Source organism: Ambystoma mexicanum, chromosome 13, assembly GCF_040938575.1.
Source record: "Ambystoma mexicanum isolate Mex_15411 chromosome 13, UKY_AmexF1_1, whole genome shotgun sequence".
Taxonomy (NCBI): domain Eukaryota; kingdom Metazoa; phylum Chordata; class Amphibia; order Caudata; family Ambystomatidae; genus Ambystoma; species Ambystoma mexicanum.
In genome coordinates this window covers 75,823,013-75,842,236 of record NC_090938.1, presented here as the reverse complement: position 1 = coordinate 75,842,236, position 19,224 = coordinate 75,823,013, and the positions used below count along the sequence as shown (strand labels likewise).

Here is a 19,224-nt window from a genome sequence, read left to right as displayed (position 1 = left end):
TCAGAGAAAGGGCTGCTTGAGATTTCAGGACAGCAGACACCCTTTCAGCCTTCCTTAGCCATGCAATTGAGGAAGGTGACTTGCACAGCTATGTTTTAAAGAAGCGCAAACATTGGTATACAGACCCCACAAGTGCATAATGAAGGTGTGTACCCGCCCCCCCAAAGAGGGAAGGGCATTCAGTGCACACACCAACGGTGTGCGTTGTAATGGGAATGGCACGGTCATTGTAATATCTGCATATGTGTTAGGGGGCACTTGACCACTTTTCAAGGAAGGCAGGAGTCGCACCCATATAAAAACTATTAGTGCAGCCTAGTTCTGCAAAGAGCCACCATGGAAAGGGAGAAGGGACTACGAGTACTTCAAAAGAGGGGCCAGAGAGGCCATACATATACATTGCAGTGTCGTTCTGCAAATAACCACCATAGAAATGGAGATGGGACTATGAGTACTTCAAAAGAGGAACCAGAGAGGCCACACATGTGCAGTGTGGCCTCATTCTGCAAAAAGCCACCATGGAAATAGAGATGGGACTAGAAATACTTCAAAAGAGGGGCCAGAGAGGCCACACAGATGCATTGCAGCGTTGTTCTGCAAATAACCACCATAGAAATGTAGAAGGAACTAAAAGCACTTCAAAAGAGGGACCAGAGCGGCCACACATGTGCAGTGCATCCTCGTTCTGCTAAAAGCCACCATAGAAATAGAGAAGGGACTACGAGTACTTCAAAGAGGGACCAGAGAGGCCAAACATGTGCATGTTGGTTCAGTGACCATTTGAAATCCATTGCAAGTCCTGCTCCAGCTTCTAATTCTTATTAGCTATGCCGAGAGAACGTGCCACATCAATTTGGGAGCTTGTAATGAGGGCCTTCGCTCAGTGGGATGCCCTCTTTCCAAGCCCCCGTCAAAAAAACCGCTTCACTTGCATCACACCTGACAGACGGCCTTTCCTCAGCCCGGCTGGTGGCCACCATGAAAAGGGAGAAGGGACTTCAAGATGTTCCTTCTCATTTTGTCCATGGCATCCATATTCCCCTTGTAGTTTTTTTAAAACTTGAGAAATGGCCATAGCGCCGTTTCAAAACTTTAAAAAAAGTTATTAGGACCAAGGGTCTCCCTCCTGTCTACTGATATATGTATTTTTTAAAGGATATGATGCACAATGATGGTGCAAGACTCTTATTATTTGCACAAAGAGCAAGATGTCCACCATGCAAGTAAAAAGAAACGTAAGAACCTTTTATATGTTTCTTGCGGGCGCTGCGTCAAGCAGAGTGGGTGGCGGAGGTGGCAGCACTGCAGGCACATGGGTGATTCGGGCGGGGGATGTGATAGCAAGGTGGCAGCGGGAGAAATGTGGGGGGCAGCAGCAAGCAGAACAGGCCCTGAAAGCCAAAGACATTGGGGATTCACACAGAGCCTACAAAGGAATGCAAGCTGGCATCCCGAGCCTCCTGATTGGCTGGCGCCACTCCTCCTATCAAATGAGCCTGAAACAGTCTAAAAAAAAAAAGATGTGTAACAGCAATAGAAGAATAAAATAGGCCCTTTCAACCAAAAAGCCCGCCCCCACAATGCCACCCAATGGACATCCCGAGAAATCCCCCTCCAGTTACACGCCACTGACCAAATGCATCGTGGATATGCACATTCTCTAAAAGCTGGGCATTTTTAGCTCCATGTGATATCATTTTCATCATCTTATAGCGCAGCACTCTTTTATGCATAGCCTTATCAATCAAGGCAACGGCATATGTGTTTCACCCTCATTTTGAGGGTGTAGACCGTGATCCTTCTGAGCGGCGCAGCGAGGCACGTTTACCAAACACCATCAATGCTACAGTGTATTTAAAGTAATAGTTTTTTTTTTCAGGGATTCAAGTTGAGGGTACACGCAGGTGGGCAGAGTCCCCCACTTTTTTCATAAGTCCCCCCACTTTTTTCAGAGGGCACCATGATATGCTAATTTCTGATGACACCACATTCAATTGGTGTGTTAATGAGTCCCCACACTTTTCTTCTTTTTTTAAGACTCGACCCCTGGTATCTTTCCTTGCATTTTCTAACCTCCCGTAACCCCATTTTCTAACCCCACCGATAGGTAATAAGACTCGTATTCCTTGTAAATGCAGCCCTTTCTGAGTTATACCGAGGCAGAGACTGATGTGGTCTTGAAAGTTAGCAGACAAAACATTTCAATTACTTTAATTAAAATATTATCTGTAAAAGTCTTGAGCAGCTGTGGCCATTTCTTTAATCACGTCAAGCTCTACTTCTCATTTGCCAGCCCCTGATTCTTACACTGCACCTGGCACCGCTGGCTAACTATGGGCCGGTCCTCCAGGCACCAAACTTCTTGGCAATGAGAGCAAGCGCAGTATTCACCAAAGAAGCGTAAAGGTGATGTGAAGAGTAGAAAACAAAGGGCCAGGCCTTCAGGTGCAGGGAGGTACTTACTTCAAAGGTTAATCCCTGGGGATCTTTGGAATAAATGGGTCCAGGAGTCCACATTCCATTCCTTGCACCACCCCTCCCCAGCCCCCCCCCCCGCCCAACCGCTTGCCCTTTGATGCACAATGCTGCAACTCTGGCATTCTACCCTTTCCACACATCACACACAAAAGCACCTCGTCACAAATTCACTGGTTGTCTAGAGTCGCTTTCCGCGTGCAGTAATTACCATTAACGCATGCATACATCCGAGAGTCCACAGGATTGCAATGCCAGTGCCTCCATGCCTTTGGGTTTTTGTGCGCTTTACAAATGCATAAATAAATAAATAAATACATACATAAATAAATAAATAAGTAAGTAAATAAAGCTGCAGATAAATGGAAATACTGCAAAGAGTATTTCTGAAAAGCTGCAGGTTCACGTTTTTGGCACGCCACACAAACTGTCCTAATGAGCATCCTTTTTTGGAGGATAGGAATGCATTAGGAGCAGTAATGGACCAGACTGCTACATGTAGGTTAATGCACAGAGGGTTAGAGGGTTTAGTATTGACCGGTCGCGGAGGCAGCTCTCTTTGCCCGTTGGAGCGAGTGGAACCCGCGAGGGCCTGGCACTCCAAATGTTTCAAGGTCAGTATCAGATGGTGAATATTTATAGTGGGGGGGGTAGAGTGGGCATTCACATTTTCCTGAATTAGCACAAGCAAGTGTGTGCAGCGAGGGGGCTGCTGCTAATGTAGAACATTACACCTCCCACCCCAGAGAATTCATTTTTAAAAATGGGTTGAAATGGTGCTGTTTTCAAAAATATTAGAAAAATGTGCTTTAAAAGCCATGTAATTTACAATAGTATCAAATGTAAAAAAATACATGTTTTGTTTCCAACATTACAGAGGATGGTGATACATTTTCATGACGTGTCTGTCCACAATATATGTCACCATTGTCATTGTAAAACACTGAAACAAGGTAGTGCCTGTGGTAAATGCATTGTCACTGTAATACACTTTCATGATGCAGTACCCACTGCTCTTAGCAGTCCCACCATAAATCACTGTGTTATCATGCCCACAAATGCCAGCTGTGACAGTGTAAATCAAATGTATATTCTCACAATATTTGTGAGCACTGCCATAGTTCAGGGTGCGCCACCCACAACACATCTCAGCATTGTTATTGTACATTCATTTTATAATGCTGCAGCCACACTATACTCCAGCATTCCCACTGTAAATCACGTTGATGCAAAAGGGTAGCACTGGCATTTAAATCACTTTCTTTTTTGGATCTTTTTATTTAGTCGGTTCGGCTGAAACGTCAACCTTTCATGAATTTGGGTTTGCAATGTAGTTCAGCATTAGCACTGTCACTGTTGATGATATGCATGACGCTTTGCCCAATATATGCCGGCACTGCTACAGTAAAACACTTCCACGATGCTGCCCCCCACAATACCAGTATTGCCACTGTAAATCACGTTCATGATGCTGTGCCACAATATATGCCACAGCCAGCACTGACGCTAAATCACTTTGATGGTTTTGCATCCGCAGTGTATGGCAGCATCCCACCCCACACCATGTTGTGCCCATAAAATAATCGAGCATTCCCTTTGTTAATCACTTTTATGACTTTGCCTGAACAACACATGCCCGTATTGCAACTATAGATCACCTTGGCAATGCCTGTGCGGACCCACGCAACAAGCAACCACACACTCCATTTGCACTTAAACACACAAACCCATGCACAGACTCACCCACTCACTATGATCAGGTAAACAAACAAAAACATAAATGCAAGCACACATGACTCACTCACATCTGAGGACATTCATTCAAACTTTTACACACACACGCGAACACACACACACACACACCAACCATAATATTTGAACCTCAAACTTTGACTTCTTTCATTGATGGGGCCTGGGGGGCGGGGAGGGGGGGCAGCACTGTGGCAGTCATCCAGACACATGGCAAGGCCTGGGTGGGGTATGGATCTGGTTGCCAAGCAATGTGTACCTAGACTACAGCTGCAGCATCTCCATGTCACAGCCACACTCAGCCCTTTCCTGTCGCTGAAACACCCTTGCCTCCCTCTGGCTCTACCACCGATAGTGCCCCTTCAATGTATGGTCTTATGGCATCGCTTATATCCCACCTTTCATAATAATACTGCAAAGAGGGTGAGATGGCGGCCACGTAGGAGACTCATTTCCCTCATTTTTATGGCCTCACCCTATCCATTTCTTTTATTTTATGGATATCCGTTCACACTTATTTATTTATTTTATTTATTTATTTTGTCATTTATATAGCGCTCATAACCCAGAGGCATCTAGGATTTCACATGAGTAAAAACAAAAAAAAGCTTTTAAAATGTGTAGGGACCTTTATCATTTTTCCTCCACCCAAATTGGGCAATTTCTTTATTTTTGAAATCCGACGTTGCCGTCATGCAGCACTTACACATTGGGCATGTGGAAGGAATTGTGCATCCGGTATAAACACCTTGTGGCACAGAATCAGATAGAAGGCAACCGCGGGCAGAATTCCAAACACTGCTTGTACTCCCATTCCTGCTTGACTCGCAGTCTGGCCCATATTCCATTCTCCTGAAGTCTAGGGGGACCGGATGACTCCACGTCACTGTCACGCCACTTTTCCATTTACATTTCTGGCTTCTCTTTTATTAATCACTGGCATAAGCTGCGTGAGCCAAATGTGTCTGAGCACAGTGGGCAAAGACTACAGTTCCCAGAATCCAGTAGTTTTGTCATATGCATGCCGAGGACTGGAAAACGAGGGTATGGAGTTATAAAGTTGATCAAATCTTCGGCCATGGATCTTCAACCTTTGGCTCACCAGATGTTTTGAACTCCAACTCTCATGATCCCCCAACGCTGACTATGCCAGTTTAAGACGGATGGGAGTTGTAGTCCAAACATACAGAGAGAGAGAGAGAGAGAGAGAGAGAGAGAGATAGACACTATTCCCCTTGCCACACATTTAGGTTGTTGGGCGGAAGCTTGAGCTCATTCAATTCACTTTGTTCCAGTTTGAGGGTCCGCCTGCTGATGTGGGGTATTAGAACCTTATATGCTTAATGCTAGCCTCAGGGCCTTGTCATTAAGCATAGATGACTCTGGGGTGCCTGGGATCAGATCAGTTTTCCATGTTCCATAGGGTAGTTCCATATTCTATGCACTTACCCTATCAGAATTGTTGTCAGACCTAGTATGCTAATCGCTTGTTTGAGACTCTCCCCCTCCCTCTCCCTCAGCTTTTGTCAATCTCCAGCCCTACCAGAAATGTCATCAGGCCTAGTGGGATAGTCACTTGTTTTGTTCCTCTCCCTCTTCCCCCCACCTCCCTCACCTTTTGTCATTCCCCTGCACTACCTGAAATGTCATCAGGCCTAGTATGATAGTCATTGTCTGTCTCATCTCCTATCTCCCCCTCTCTCCCCTCCTCATCATTGTCAAAGCTCTTGGACTACCTGAAATGTCGCCAGGCCTAGTACGATAGTTAATTTCACATTCTTAATGTCTCAAGGCCTTTTAAGAATGTCATTGTAATTTCCCTTGCTCCCTCCCTTGCCTTGAAGCGCTTTGAAACACATGTGTTTATAGGCGCTATACATATAAACTATCAATATCAATGTTCTGCTGTCGCATTGGCATTGAGGAGTTATCTGCTCCTGCCTGCCTCTGGGCCCCACTGCAACATTCCCAGCTCCCCCGGTACACGTGCCACAGGCTGTGAACGACTTTAGCGGACATGCCAGGGCTTGTTCTGTTCTGCCCATGCCATGGGATTTTTCAGTTTTCTTTCTGTTTTTACCGCTGGACCAGAATGGAATCAGACGTTTTGATGAAGGCCCCAGAAAGCACCGGGTGAGTAACGCGCGTAACAATGAAAGCGCTCGTGAGCACGGGCTGGAGTCTAGACGCGGGAGGTTTACCGCAAGCAGGTGCCTGCAGGGGTAAGTCTGGGGGTGGGGCACCGGGGTTACTGGAAGTGCCAGGGGACCGGTGGCGAATGTGATGAGGTAGCAGGCCCCCCCTCTCTCCTCTCAGGGAACTTCGGCATTGGCACATAATGGTCAGACCCAGGTGAGGCCCAGCGTCAGGTACTTACCCAACACCATAGAAATGTGGTTTCCGTGAACAGAAAGCAGAGTTCGCCAAACAGGATTCCAGAGCAGGTCATTTCCTCCTTCAAATGATCCACCATTTTGGGATTCAAGACAGAAAACAGACGTCAGACGTGTAGACAGTGGGTTCTGCGAGGAGAGATAGAGACAGCGAGAGAAAGGGACAGAAGGATAAAGAGAAAGGGAGAGGGGGTAGAGGGAGAGAAAAGGTGTAAGTAAGGAAGAGAGAGAGAAACGGGGTGATGAGAGAAAAGGGAGAGAGAGCGAGAGAGAGGGGAGAGAGGAGAGAGGAGAGAAAGAGAGAGGAGAGCGGAGGGAGAGAGAAGAGAGCGATAGAAAAGAGGAGAAAAAAGAGGAAGATACGAGAGAGGAGAGAAAAGAGGGAGAGAAGAGAAGAGAGAGAGAGGAAGAGAGAGAACAACGGAGAGCGAGAGAGAGATAACCATTTCGATAGTTAGAATGGGGAGGTGTCGGTGGTCGTATGCAAAGTAAGCGCAAAGCATTTTTTAGGTTGCTCAATCATACATATCAATGTCCTGCTGAGAAGTGTGGTACTGTCACTTTAAATGTCTATAACCCACCCTGGATTAGAGTTCTTTAAAGTTTAACAGCCATGCCAGCAATACTCTCACTTTCAAAGTTTGGAATGTCTGCTGCGAAAATATGGCACTGTCACTTTAAAAGACCACTAGCTGCCCGGAGGAGTACTGCTTTGATGGCTCGTTCATAATGAGCGGTGGGGCGTCAATCATCCACGCATTATGGCTGACTTTAACTGTACAGGGCAATGCAGTTTCCCTTCCACAGTTCTAGAACTCAGCTCACTTCCCCAGTCTTGCATGGTCCATTGGGGATACAGGCTGGGGTACTGCAGGGATGAATGTGCATAGGGGATACTACTGTACCGCCCGTCACATTCACAAGCGCCGGGACAGCGAGATGTAGATGCTCCGGCTCCTCCACACCGGTGCAGGAACCAAGAACTTCTCTCTGACTCCTGGTTCATGTTGCGTGCTGCACGAGAGTTGGCATAGGGGGGACACTGTAGAAGTATATTCTTAAATGGGGGATTATTGCATATAAGCCACAAGGGCATGTTTTCGGATAGTATCATTATTGGAATAGGCAAAGCAAACATGTTGTTCTTATATGGAAATACTGGCCTATATTGGTGCAGCCAGCATGAACATTTTTATAAGCCATTTGTTGTGGTAAAAGGTATCATAAATAATTGTGCTTTAAAATGCTCATGTGCGCTGTTTGTTATGAGGCATTTATTGTTTTTTCTCATGCGTTACCCTACAAAACGGATTGCAAACTGCATACTGTAAAATGTACCATGTTAATCCTTTTTTTAAAATGTACTCGGAGGGGGATCCCCCAGAAACCACCCTGCTTCAGTTAGTCTCCCCTGCTATGCTCAGTTGCTCCCACATATTAGTGGGTAACAGTTACGCCCCTCAAAGTGAAAAATTCACCAGTCACTACTGGGTTTAGACTTCTTAAAAGTAGAGCAACCTTGGTGAGACTCAGCGATGATGTCATTTTCAAAGAACGGAGGCCCTGCTCCAAAGTGTACACCGTCACTTTAAAGGTAGACTGGCCTTTAATGAGAAATACTGGTTTAGGCTTCCTAGATGCAGAGCGCCACTGCCACTTTAAAATCACAGCAGCCATGATGAGAAGTGCCAGTACAATTCCATAAAAAATGTATTGCCATACTTTGAAGTGCTGGTATGTTCCTTCTAAAAGCTTAAGAATCCTGCTTAGAAGAGATGCCCTGAGCTTCTTAAAGGTACAGCAGCTTTTGTTCATTTTTTTTAATTAAGTATATAGGTACATTTCCATTAAAGATTTTAAAATTCCATTGAAATGTTCTAGTGCTCTTAAAAAGTATTGCAGCCTTTCTAAAAGCTTGGGTGCAGTAATTGTTATTGGTTATTTATAATGCTGTTTAATACCCAGAGGTTTCTAAGCGCAGACCCGGGGATCGAATCTGTGTTGGTCCACATTGTTCTGCTTCCAAGGAGAGCGCATTACCCCCTGAGCTATCCTCCCATTCACTTCAAAAGAATAGCATCGATGTTGAGATGAAATAAAAATCTTCCTTGAAAAAGTCCTGAAACTATACAAAGAAACCAAAACATAATTGGAGGAGAAACTTTGAGTTCAGCTGTGAAAGCTTAGCTTTTGTCCCCCCCCCCCCCCCCGCCCCCCGCACCTTCCCCTCGTCCTGTTTTCTCTCCAAGGTGTTACGAAGTCACTTTCAAGCCTTGAGATACGTATTTATTTATTTATTTATGTATGTACTGTGCATTTGTAAGGCGCTAATGCACCAAGTGAATTGTGTTTCGAAACGCCCAGAGTGCCCTTCCCAAAAGGTATTGCAAACCTGTTTGAAGCATGTCGATAGACTGTCTGAAACGACATAGTGAGAGTTCACCAAAGCAATGGCGCAGTCTTTCGAGATGTATAGCTGACCCACTGAGGGGTCTCTTCAAATGTACAGTCGCCATGATGAAAATGGCCAGCGCAGTGGCATCAAAGCGATCCTTTGAAAAAGTGCCAGTACTCTCTGCTAAAAACTACAGCAGTCCTTATGAAAAATGAGGGCACAGCTCGAGTAAAGGTGTGGCACAAATGATGAGCAGGGCTGGCTCTTCTCAGTGTGTAGCAGCCACGATGAGATAGAACTGTACATGTGTTTAAATGTACAGTGGTCTTGTAGCTGCTTTATCTCGGGAGGATAGCTCAGCGGCAACGTGCTCGCCTTGGAAGCAAAACGAGGCGGAGCAACCCCCGGGACCGTGCTTAAAAACCTCTAGGTTTTCAATAACATATAATATCATCAGTGGAAGTGAGTGCTGGGGTGTACCTTTTACAGCAGTGACACAGTCCCCCATTGTAAAGCAAAAGAACCCCAGCTAATGTTAAGGACTGCCTTATTTTGACAGGGAAGGGCAGTGTCAGGGTAGGTGGGTTTCTGCAGAAAATGTGGAGACCAAAGCACTTTTAGTGCAGCCACCCTCAGCCCCCCTCGACCCCACACACTTTTGCTGCTGGCAGTGCATGCACGCTTGTCCGGGTACCAGCAAGTCAAAGCTGGCTGTGATCCTCAAATGCTTACCTGGTAGTGGCTGTTTCCAGTGTGGACTGATTTGGGAGTGCAGGCCACAGAGGGGCGGGCTCAGGTGTCACCAAGAGTTGTGAATGGATGGGCCATCTGAAACCCCAGAACGCTTATTTCCTCACAAGCAATCGAGGGGACATCACACAACTTTATGGTATGGTCCGTGGAGGAAAATCAGCCCTCTCATTGGCTGGGCCAAACACGCTTCTCTGTAATGCAAGTCCTCAACGGGAAGTTCAGCCTAATTACCTGTTATAACGACTTTACGACTTTATACATTCTTACTGGTAGACAGAAAGTAAGTGGAACTTCCCTGTGCTGAAAGCAAGCGTGGCCATTTCCAAATACAATTACACGGCTTCTTAAAGGAAGGTGTGCTTTACGGTTTGGATCATGTGCAAAAGCTAATTGCTGAAATGAGGAGTTAACTCCTTTTTTTCATGCAAAGCGAGGTCAAACTAAGAGAAGATCAATTACTCATTTAAAGGCTGGAACAGTTGAAAAATAGCAAACAAAACATCTGAATAAAGCTAAATAGATTCGTTTGCCAGGCTCAGTTGGGAGTTCTATAGCTCATAATATGAACTCTCAATGGAATCCATTTTGTTGAAAATCTAAAATGGCCGACATATCTTGCCGTATAGAGGTATGTGAGATAATACAACAGAGAGAATTATGTTCATCCTCTCTGACCCTGCTAAAATCATGTTCTGCATGTTTTTCTAAAATGGGTTTTAAGCAGTATTGCCAATCCATCATGGCCACTTGGACTTTGGAATTGAAATAGATACCCCTTGGTACTGAATCTTCAGCATCCGGGCTCAGCTGCTTGGCAAAAGGCCATGATGAAACATATGGTCCATGTTGAACGTGCGACCCAGGATTCAATCATTGCGTTCAAGGCGAGGGACGCAAGCTAAGGATCCGCAGAAGACTGGATTCCTGTGTCCATCGCCAGCCATGCATCGGCGATGGATTTCCTGCAATTCTTTCAAACCTAAGATAAGATCAGGTACTTGGGTTCTCCACCAAAATGCAAATCCTAGAGGTCTGGAACCTGTGTCTCTCTGGATGTTTTCGACCATGACCCTCATGATGCTCTAACCAAAGTGCTTACACGTGACTTCGTAGGTGTTCACGGCGGATATAGACTGTGAACATCTCTGAGGGCATCTGCAAGCTCGTTCAGGTGAAGAGAGTCGGAGACTAGTCTGTCTTCAGTTTCTATGGGACGACTGGAAATGATGCTCTCTCTATTCCGGTGCACAGTAGCAATGTTTCAATGGGAAAAGCTGTGATCTATAAGACGCTATTATGCAATGCAACACAATCCATAATTGCATCTTGTAGGCGACAGGCGGCTTTCTGGTACATATTGGAAGTGTATTCTCTTTATAATGAACACGCCAAGGTTCCTCTGAGAGAATGGAGGGATAAAGGTTCTCCTCCGTCTTCCATAGAGGAATCTTCTTGGTTCTTTAGCCATTAATTCTGTTAGCGTAATATCTTGGATAGTCTGGTATGGTGGAAGAGTTTGTACATGACCAGGGCTCGCTCTCTTCAAAATAGGCCGGATTCTGGCCAGTCCGGCGAAATGTTGTCCATATCTCCCCCGTTCCATTTACTGCAGACCCCCTGGCTCCCTTTTGTGTCTGGCTAGAAAGGCTGCCAGCCAAGCTGAAACATCTAATGGTAAGGTGAAAGGAAGAGGACAGGCAGGAAGAACATTAACCACAACAGGAAGTAATGGTCGCCATGACAGGAAGTCCTTGTGCTTTGTCCATTCCAAATATATGTCTCTTTACACTGAGCACATCATTTAAGCGTGATGGAAATAGTGCTTAGATGTTTATTTGAAAATGCCAGACCAGGTTTGTTGGATTTTCCATTATGCTGGTACTCCTTCCAAATCTAATATCATTAGGAGACTTTTTTGGAGCCGTTGGAGTGAACACCTATCATTTCCTAACATGGAAGTCATTATCGTGTCATAGAGATGGTCATCCAGAAGTCGTATGAGTGGTCCACCATCCCCCACCTCCTTTTTAAATGACTGGAGCAATGACCCTCAAGTCTTAGAACCTTTACCTACATGAGGCGTTAGGCCTTGAAGTGGACTAGCGCTTAAAATGTCACCCCATCTCGGAGACAGCTTTTCAGTACATTTTCCTAGATGGTCCTCTCCACTCTCGACCGCCTGCGACCAAATATAATCAATATGGTTTGCAAGGAAGCGGCTGAGCTGGCTTGGCCTGGTACTAAATGGCCTTTTACCTCAAGGTCATAGGTCGGTGGCCACCAGAGGTCGGTAGAGACCAAACCACTGTTTCCAACCCATGTCAGAGGCCTGTCTTTGGAAGGCCACCGATAATGCTTCTTTACTTAAATATCTTGAGATAGTAGAAGCGGAAAAGTGGGGCAAAGCCTGGGAGCGGTGCCATGGCAAAGGTCAATGCCGCCGCCGCCGCCGCTGCGGTAGTGCTTTTTTGGCACAGCCCCACGGATATGTTCTTTGGCAGGGGTTCTAGGGGAGCGCGGCTGCATGAGGGCTCGCCACTAATATTGCTGCTTGGTCTGAAGAGGGACTTTAAGGCAACATTGCATGTTTAAAATTGCACCATTTAATAGGTGCAAGAAAGTATGGATTACAAAAAGAGATCTGTTTTGGAGTTACAATATGTCAGTACTCATCTATAAAATAAAAAAAAGAACACTGAGATTGGGAAATACAATTCTGCACTCCCCAAAAAAAAAAAAAAGTTTTATTCAGAACTTAAAAAAACAGGGAAGCTACAGAATTGTATCTGGAGCCCCGCCTGTGGGGCCAATCGGGTGCCCCCTTGAACACCGTGGGGATGTTGTGCCAGGCGCCTGCCGCGGATTGCCTTAGCGTCGTCGCACCAGCCCTGCCGCTGGGGAAGTGTTCACTCGTCGCTGGGGTTAATCTTCTGTTTACTGGAGTAAATTATTCACTAAAGAGATGCGGGAGGCCTGTGTAGCGCTTGGATTACCACAGGAATGTATTGCTTTAGCAGTACACACAGGGGACCCCCTCCCCCTTTTTTTATCTCATTACTTTGGGGGATATGCCATTACGACGTCATTCCGCTTCATATTCTCGGGGGATCTCTGTCATGTCACATTCAAGAGCCCAAATGGCGTCACATTCAAGAGCCCAAATGGCGACGAAATTGTTGACGATAATTGAGAAACCACTGTCTGTTGCTGACAGTGAAGTTGCCGCTCACCTAAAACTTCGTTCAGGATGGGTTTGAATCAGCGAAGTGTAGTCCCGGATGTCCTACACCGCCCACCCCCGCCCACAGGGAAAATATACAAAATCCAGGATTAAAGACCATGGAAGGCTCTACCTCCACCAGGAGCAATGGCATCACCTGACAGGAAACCAAAATGGGCAAGAGAGAGAGCATGCGAGAACAGACAGTCTCCTGCTTTGCACCGGAGCTCTGGAATAAATTGCCTCCACCGCTAGTGGTTAAGATGAATTCTAAGCCTTCCAGCCATCACCGCTCCACCGCTAGTGGTTAAGATGAATTCTAAGCCTTCCAGCCATCACCTCTCCACCGCTAGTGGTTAAGATGAATTCTAAGCCTTCCAGCCATCACCACTTTGGTTTTTGCTATAGTCACCCTGAGTGGGACGGGTATGCCAAAATGTGGGTCCCGTGCATGCTGGGCCTATGGACCCAAACTACTCCTCACTGATGAAGCCCTATGAGGCCGAAACATGTCTGGGGATGCTTGTGGTCTCCAGCAGAAGGGATGAGACCAAGCAGTTTTGGCTGGACTGTCACTTTGCATATGCTCTTTACCCTTTTGTAATGCCTTGGCAGGCGAAGAACGATGGTCTGGAGAATTACCACAGAGCAATGCCAGAGGTCAAGATTCATTCTAGACCTTCCAGCCATCACTCCTTTTGCTTTGCTCCACCGTCTACCTCATCGTTCAAACTCTCCCACCGGGCACTTTAGGAAGGACCTAGAGACACTGCTCTTAGTTCTCGCACTTCGGTGGCCCTCGCCTCTTCTCCCAATGTCGTAATCCTGAGCACCCCCTCCAGATTTTGCGTACCGCCCAGCATTGCGGACCAGCAGAATTCATGCTTTTCAGATGACATTCACACCAATGGCCCACCTGGAGTAAAGCTTTGCACCGGAAGCGTTCCTTTACTCAGGGTTGGGTCATATTATGGGCACTCAATTTGTGACCCTCACTATGTATTTGCCTATTACTCCCGATGGGCATAGCCAGCAATGGGAGTAGTGAAGGGCCATGGGAGTTATAGTCCAAAACATCTGGAGGGCCATGCACTTATGGGCCCTCAACCTCAAATCCATGGCCACTTTGCCACTTCCTGACTTACCTACAAGGGCTAGAGCTAGTCTAGCTTCTGATGTACTTCCTGTTTCCTGCCTCTTAATGTCTACACTTAGTGGAGCAGTAGATAATGTCATTTGTCATTTCTATAGCACTGTTTCCCAATGGCATGGTCTCAAACGGCTGTAGGTGAACGCCCTCGGAGGACCAAAGTCCGAGGTGTGGGAACAATTGATCAGCAGAGTCTAGAATGTGGGTGTGCATTTTAGCCAATGTGAAGTTGGGTACGGGTGGCCAAGCCTCTACTAGCTACCCATATCGATCTGGCAAGTGAATGGGTGCTTTGAAGTCGATGTCGAGAGTATATGAGAGTTGGAAACGCATAATGTGTCCAGGTAGACTGAATTTGTGTTGTGGGAGATAGCTGCATTCTTATGGCAGAGGTTCTGTGCGATGTGTATTTGAGAGTGGTGCATGACAGCAGATGCGTGCAGGTGGGTGGCCGTGCCTTCGACTATCTTCCATAAGCATGGAGTGTAATACGTAGCCAGTCTGGAAGAGACCCCACTTCCAGAGCTGCTGCAGCCCCCGCGTGTGGAATTTCACACGTGAGTGCACGTACACACCATGTGTATGGAATGGAAAAGAGCACCAGGGAGTCACTGCAGTCCATCCAACGTTCCAGCGCCACTGTGCACGGGTACTACACTAACCTGCAACCAAAAAGCAACTACGTTAAAATGAAAGACGTTATTTTATGGTAAGCAGCAGAAAGGTTTTTAATTGTTTGGCCAAGTGCTTTTCCCATAACAAAAGTGCAGACCCGAAAGCTCACAAGGGGCTTCCGTTCCTGGAACAAAGCCATCATCAGATGTCGCCGAGGGTGAATGATGTCATGGCGCTTTAAAGAAATGGACCTGTATTTAATGAACAGCTGGGCCCGTCCCGGCTTAATGGAGGGTGGGAATTGAATCCCCCTGGCCTTGGCTGAGATTGACCCTTTTCCGTTGAGTGATGGTCAACGCATTAGATATTAATTCTGCAGAACCAGGGGCTGATGAAAAGACTGTAAATGGAAACAGAATCTTTTCAGAGCCCTAAAGGGAACAAAGAGTTGCCTGTCCGTCGCTTCCATGTGCGCCCGGAGCGCGGCCATGGACCGGAGACAATCTGCATGTTCATGCCAACTCTATGGTTCTTCTACCTAAGCATCAGAAGCATGAAACCAGCCTCACCTTAATGATTAAGCGGAACTCCTGAGATTAGGCTGGGTTATTCTTTTATTTGCTGTATCAGAGGAATCTATATGTTGGCTTGCCTCCCAGAACAATACCGTGCAAGACAATTTGGAGAAAGACCGCCCAGATGTCGCCACACTAATCCCGGAATTTCAGACGTGTAATGCATCTCTCTTTATGCGTGAGATCTCCCAGTTGCTGCTACTGGCTTAAATATACAGATGTTTTCTGATGCTGGTGTTGTCCCCGACCCTCGTTCAGGCCTCGGTTTACTTATTTATTTATCACATTTGTAAAGCGCACTAACAGCCCAAGGGCTTCGAGGCGCTGAGGTTTGTGTGTGTGGCTATAGCCATATCTTCAGGCCCAGTCCTGCTGACATTGAAATTGACAATGTTCCACTCGTTTTTAGTGCGCGCAGGGCACAGAGGATACAAGGCCTCACCCGAGCTTAACTCGAGCGCTTTATAATTCTGAACCACACTTAGCCACCACACCAGGAATGCGGCGACCAGATGTCGCCCCCACTTCACACGTCCAGGCTGCACCATGGGAAGCTCCAGATGTGGAATGAAAGGCATGCGTAATCAGGGAGAGCTGCGAAATGTGTGTGTGGCTACTATCTTTCATGTGGCGTGTGCGTGTGAAGGAGTCTTGCGGGGAAACTGCACGGCCGGAGAAGGCCAAACACTAACTTCAGTGCCCAGAGCCCAGCAAAGCTTGCAGGATCACGGGAGCCAAAGTGACCTTTCACCACCCTGCCCAAATGTGCATTGCCTCGTCTATGCACACGTGATGCCTCGCTAGCTTACACGTTGTTTCTTGTTCCTCGTCCACAGGGTGCAAAGGTGCGGCATCGGTCCAATTTCAGCAGAGTTTTGTGTAGCGCACAGCTGTCACTGGTATGACTTTGCGGCACTATATCCTTTTCTCGGAGGGCAGCTCAGCTTTCCACCAGGCCAGAGGACCGGTGTCTGAATGGATTGTGTCTTTGTGGTGGGCCGCCCACGTGTGGTGCATGTTGGACTCGGGCGTGCTCCAGACCGGAGCTGTGAGGTTGGCACAGTGAAATGCACGGGCCATGCTGCGACTGGCGCTGTGCGGCAAGGAATTCGGTATCAGGTTCCTAGCATGTGATGCCAGAATGTTATAATTATTATTCATAAAGCGCTTTACAGCAGAATCCTGCAGCTTCTAAGCGCTTAACCAGGCATTGAACCCATGTTGCACTGCAGTGTGCTGTTCCTAAGGAAAGCAAGTTGCCCCATAGACATCCTCTTGGCTTATTCTGAAATTTTCTTTAGTGCACACATTTCATGCTTGCGACATAAATCAGCGCTCTGAAACGTTAGGCTTTAAGATTTTTTGAACTGCAACTCTCATCAGCCCCAGCTAGGATTGCAAACGGTGAGTGATCATGGGAGTCGCAGTCCAAAACATCTGGAGAGACACTGGTTGCAAACCCCAGACTTAAAAACAGAGAGTGTGTGTCAAATCACCTTCACTGATGCAAGTGGGCCAGATCAAAGATTTAAATCAATATAGGGCAGGGGTCTGTAACCTTTTTTCGCTTTTCAGAATTTGAGGATTACCAGATCCATCAACCTTACCTAATCTAGTCAATGGTGAGGGATTGTGGGAGTTGAAGTCCAAAACATCTGGCTACGTCGCAGATTGCAGAACCCTGAGGTAAGGCGATGATAAACAACTCAGCAGTATCTTACATTAGCAGGAAGTTATGTTGGCCAACAAGCCAGCAAAGCATGTCATGTTTTTATGCTGAGTAAATCTTGCAGTGAAACAATGGAACACTGTGCCGAGTGGAAACAGGTGGTACAAAGACTTAATACTTGGCTAGGTAACTTCTCTGGGATAGACGCTCTAAGGAAAATGTACCCCCCCCCCACACAACCCACAAACCAAGGAATTCCTTCAAAAGAAGGATCTTAAAGTTTCTTCTGAGTCCTATAGACAGAGATTTATGGGTGAATAGGTCTATGTTTACATTTCTTTGAAACTGATAAAGATATTGTATTATTTCAAGGGAATTCCATAGTACAGTACCTCTAAGGGAGAAGGCACAGTCTCTAAAACATTTACTAGCGAGTAAATGTCATACTAGATCAGAGGGAGGCAGTACATCTTGAAACTGTACTTTGAGAAAATAGGTAATTGAACCAAAAAGGCTTAGGAACTGACAGTGAGACCTTGAATGAAACTTGAATGAATTTCGCCGTGTTCGTTCTCGCAGAGGGGCTCCTATGACTATTTGATTATTTAAGGGACTTTGTTTAGTCACCCTAAGTTTCCTAGGGTCATCCAAACGTGGACCCCTTGCTCACTGTGCTCAGAGAGGCACAGCTCCACCTCACTGATGAGGCCCAACAAGGCTGAAACACGTGTCTGGGGTTGCTGTTGGTACCCTTGTTCAGAATAGAATTGCCATAACATTTCGGTGCTGGACTGCCCATGTGGGAGGGACAAGGACTGATATGCAAATGGATATTTCCCTTCTGTGAAAGGTACAAAGAGCTAAAGTGTGGCTGCGGACTCTCGAGTGGGTACCTTCCCATAGAAAAGGTTATTTAGTCGTGTTCGTTCTCGCAGAGGGGCGCCTATTTATTGCTTGAATGAAACTCACTTGGGTGACGTCAGCCGTTGAAGTGCTCAGAAAGATGGAATGATGCGCTCTAGATTGACACCTGGCGTTAGAGTTTAAGCAGCTGCAATCTGTGTGCATTGTGGGCAAGTCAGCTGTGCGTTAAAGTAGTGCATTCAATGCTCTGATAATTATCTCCAAGGCCATTCAGGTGAAAGAATAGAAATAACGTCAGCGATTGTTTCTAGCAAAATGGACTAAAAGCGAATAAATCGGGTACTGTCTCTCGTACGTAAATAACACCTGAAGAGTAAATCTTACGGGAATACCCACCGAAAGGTAGGTTTGCATCGATGAATTCTCACACATTGGTGCTATCCTAACAATGATGTGAAGGTCGTGGGATTTTTAGACCAGTTATGGAAGCCGCACTCCACTGCTTACAAATAATTATATCACAAAAAGAGTTAACACACAGTGTCATGTCAAATAGTCAAAGTGGACACCATTTTCATTATTTATACAAAAGGCTTTTTGTCAACATTTCTGAGTTTCTTTATTAATGAGCATTTGTCATGTGCCATTCATCAATGGCAGATGTAGAACTAAAATGCCCTGAAGAAGCACAATCAATTGTCTGAAACATATGTCGACTTCTGATGTTTCTTCACTCTAACATATGTGTACAATAATCAGTAAAGAAAGGATTATGAACTGTAAAAACAGCATGAACTTTACACATCTTGAATAAAAGTTTTTTACATGATTGAAAATGGAGATAAACTTCAATAGTGCAAGTGACATCAGCGGCTGTTAACGCTTTGTGTACCTCATTGCGTATATGATGACACTTGATAATGCCTATCGTTAGCAGTTTTGGAATTCATGGCCATTCTGTAAGAACATTATTGTTCGTAATATAGTAACAGCCGGAAGAGGTGAGAAAGTTCCTGTTGGGAGGTGGGGTGGGCAGGGAGTATCGTTTAGGCTTTTCATATAGAGCAATGGGGCTTGTTCCTCCTACACTGACCCACTCTTTGCAAGTTCTGAAGACACTTTCTTAGGGAACAAAGGAAGCCCTCCCAGTAGTAGCATGTACCAGGGGCCCCCACTGTGGCACCCACACAAACCCGCTCTGCCACACAGATAGCTTCTTATGCCCTCCAATACTGTCTGGCGATGTCCCTTTATCCCTCTGCTCACTCTGTCGGTGAAACTCAACTGGTGCCTTCGGTTTAGTTAAATCTGCCCCTCCTCTTGTTTTTGAGGTGCAACACCCCTCCCTCTCCACATCTTTTGCTCT

The 19,224-nt window shown here is 46.2% G+C and overlaps 1 protein-coding gene across 4 annotated transcripts in view; it reads left to right on the top strand.

Moving 5' to 3' along the window:
• INKA2 (inka box actin regulator 2) overlaps positions 1–19,224 on the top strand; it is a 75,036-nt gene that overhangs the window by 15,207 nt on the left and 40,605 nt on the right. Inside the window, exon 1 of one of the 4 annotated variants that reach the window (XM_069633311.1) lies at positions 6,253–6,357. The exons of the other annotated variants lie outside the window; for them this stretch is intronic. Within the exon in view, the coding sequence (XP_069489412.1) occupies positions 6,268–6,357 (90 nt within the window). The 5' untranslated portion in view covers positions 6,253–6,267. Of the gene's footprint in view, positions 1–6,252; positions 6,358–19,224 lie in introns of those variants that run through there. 4 annotated transcript variants of the gene reach the window in all.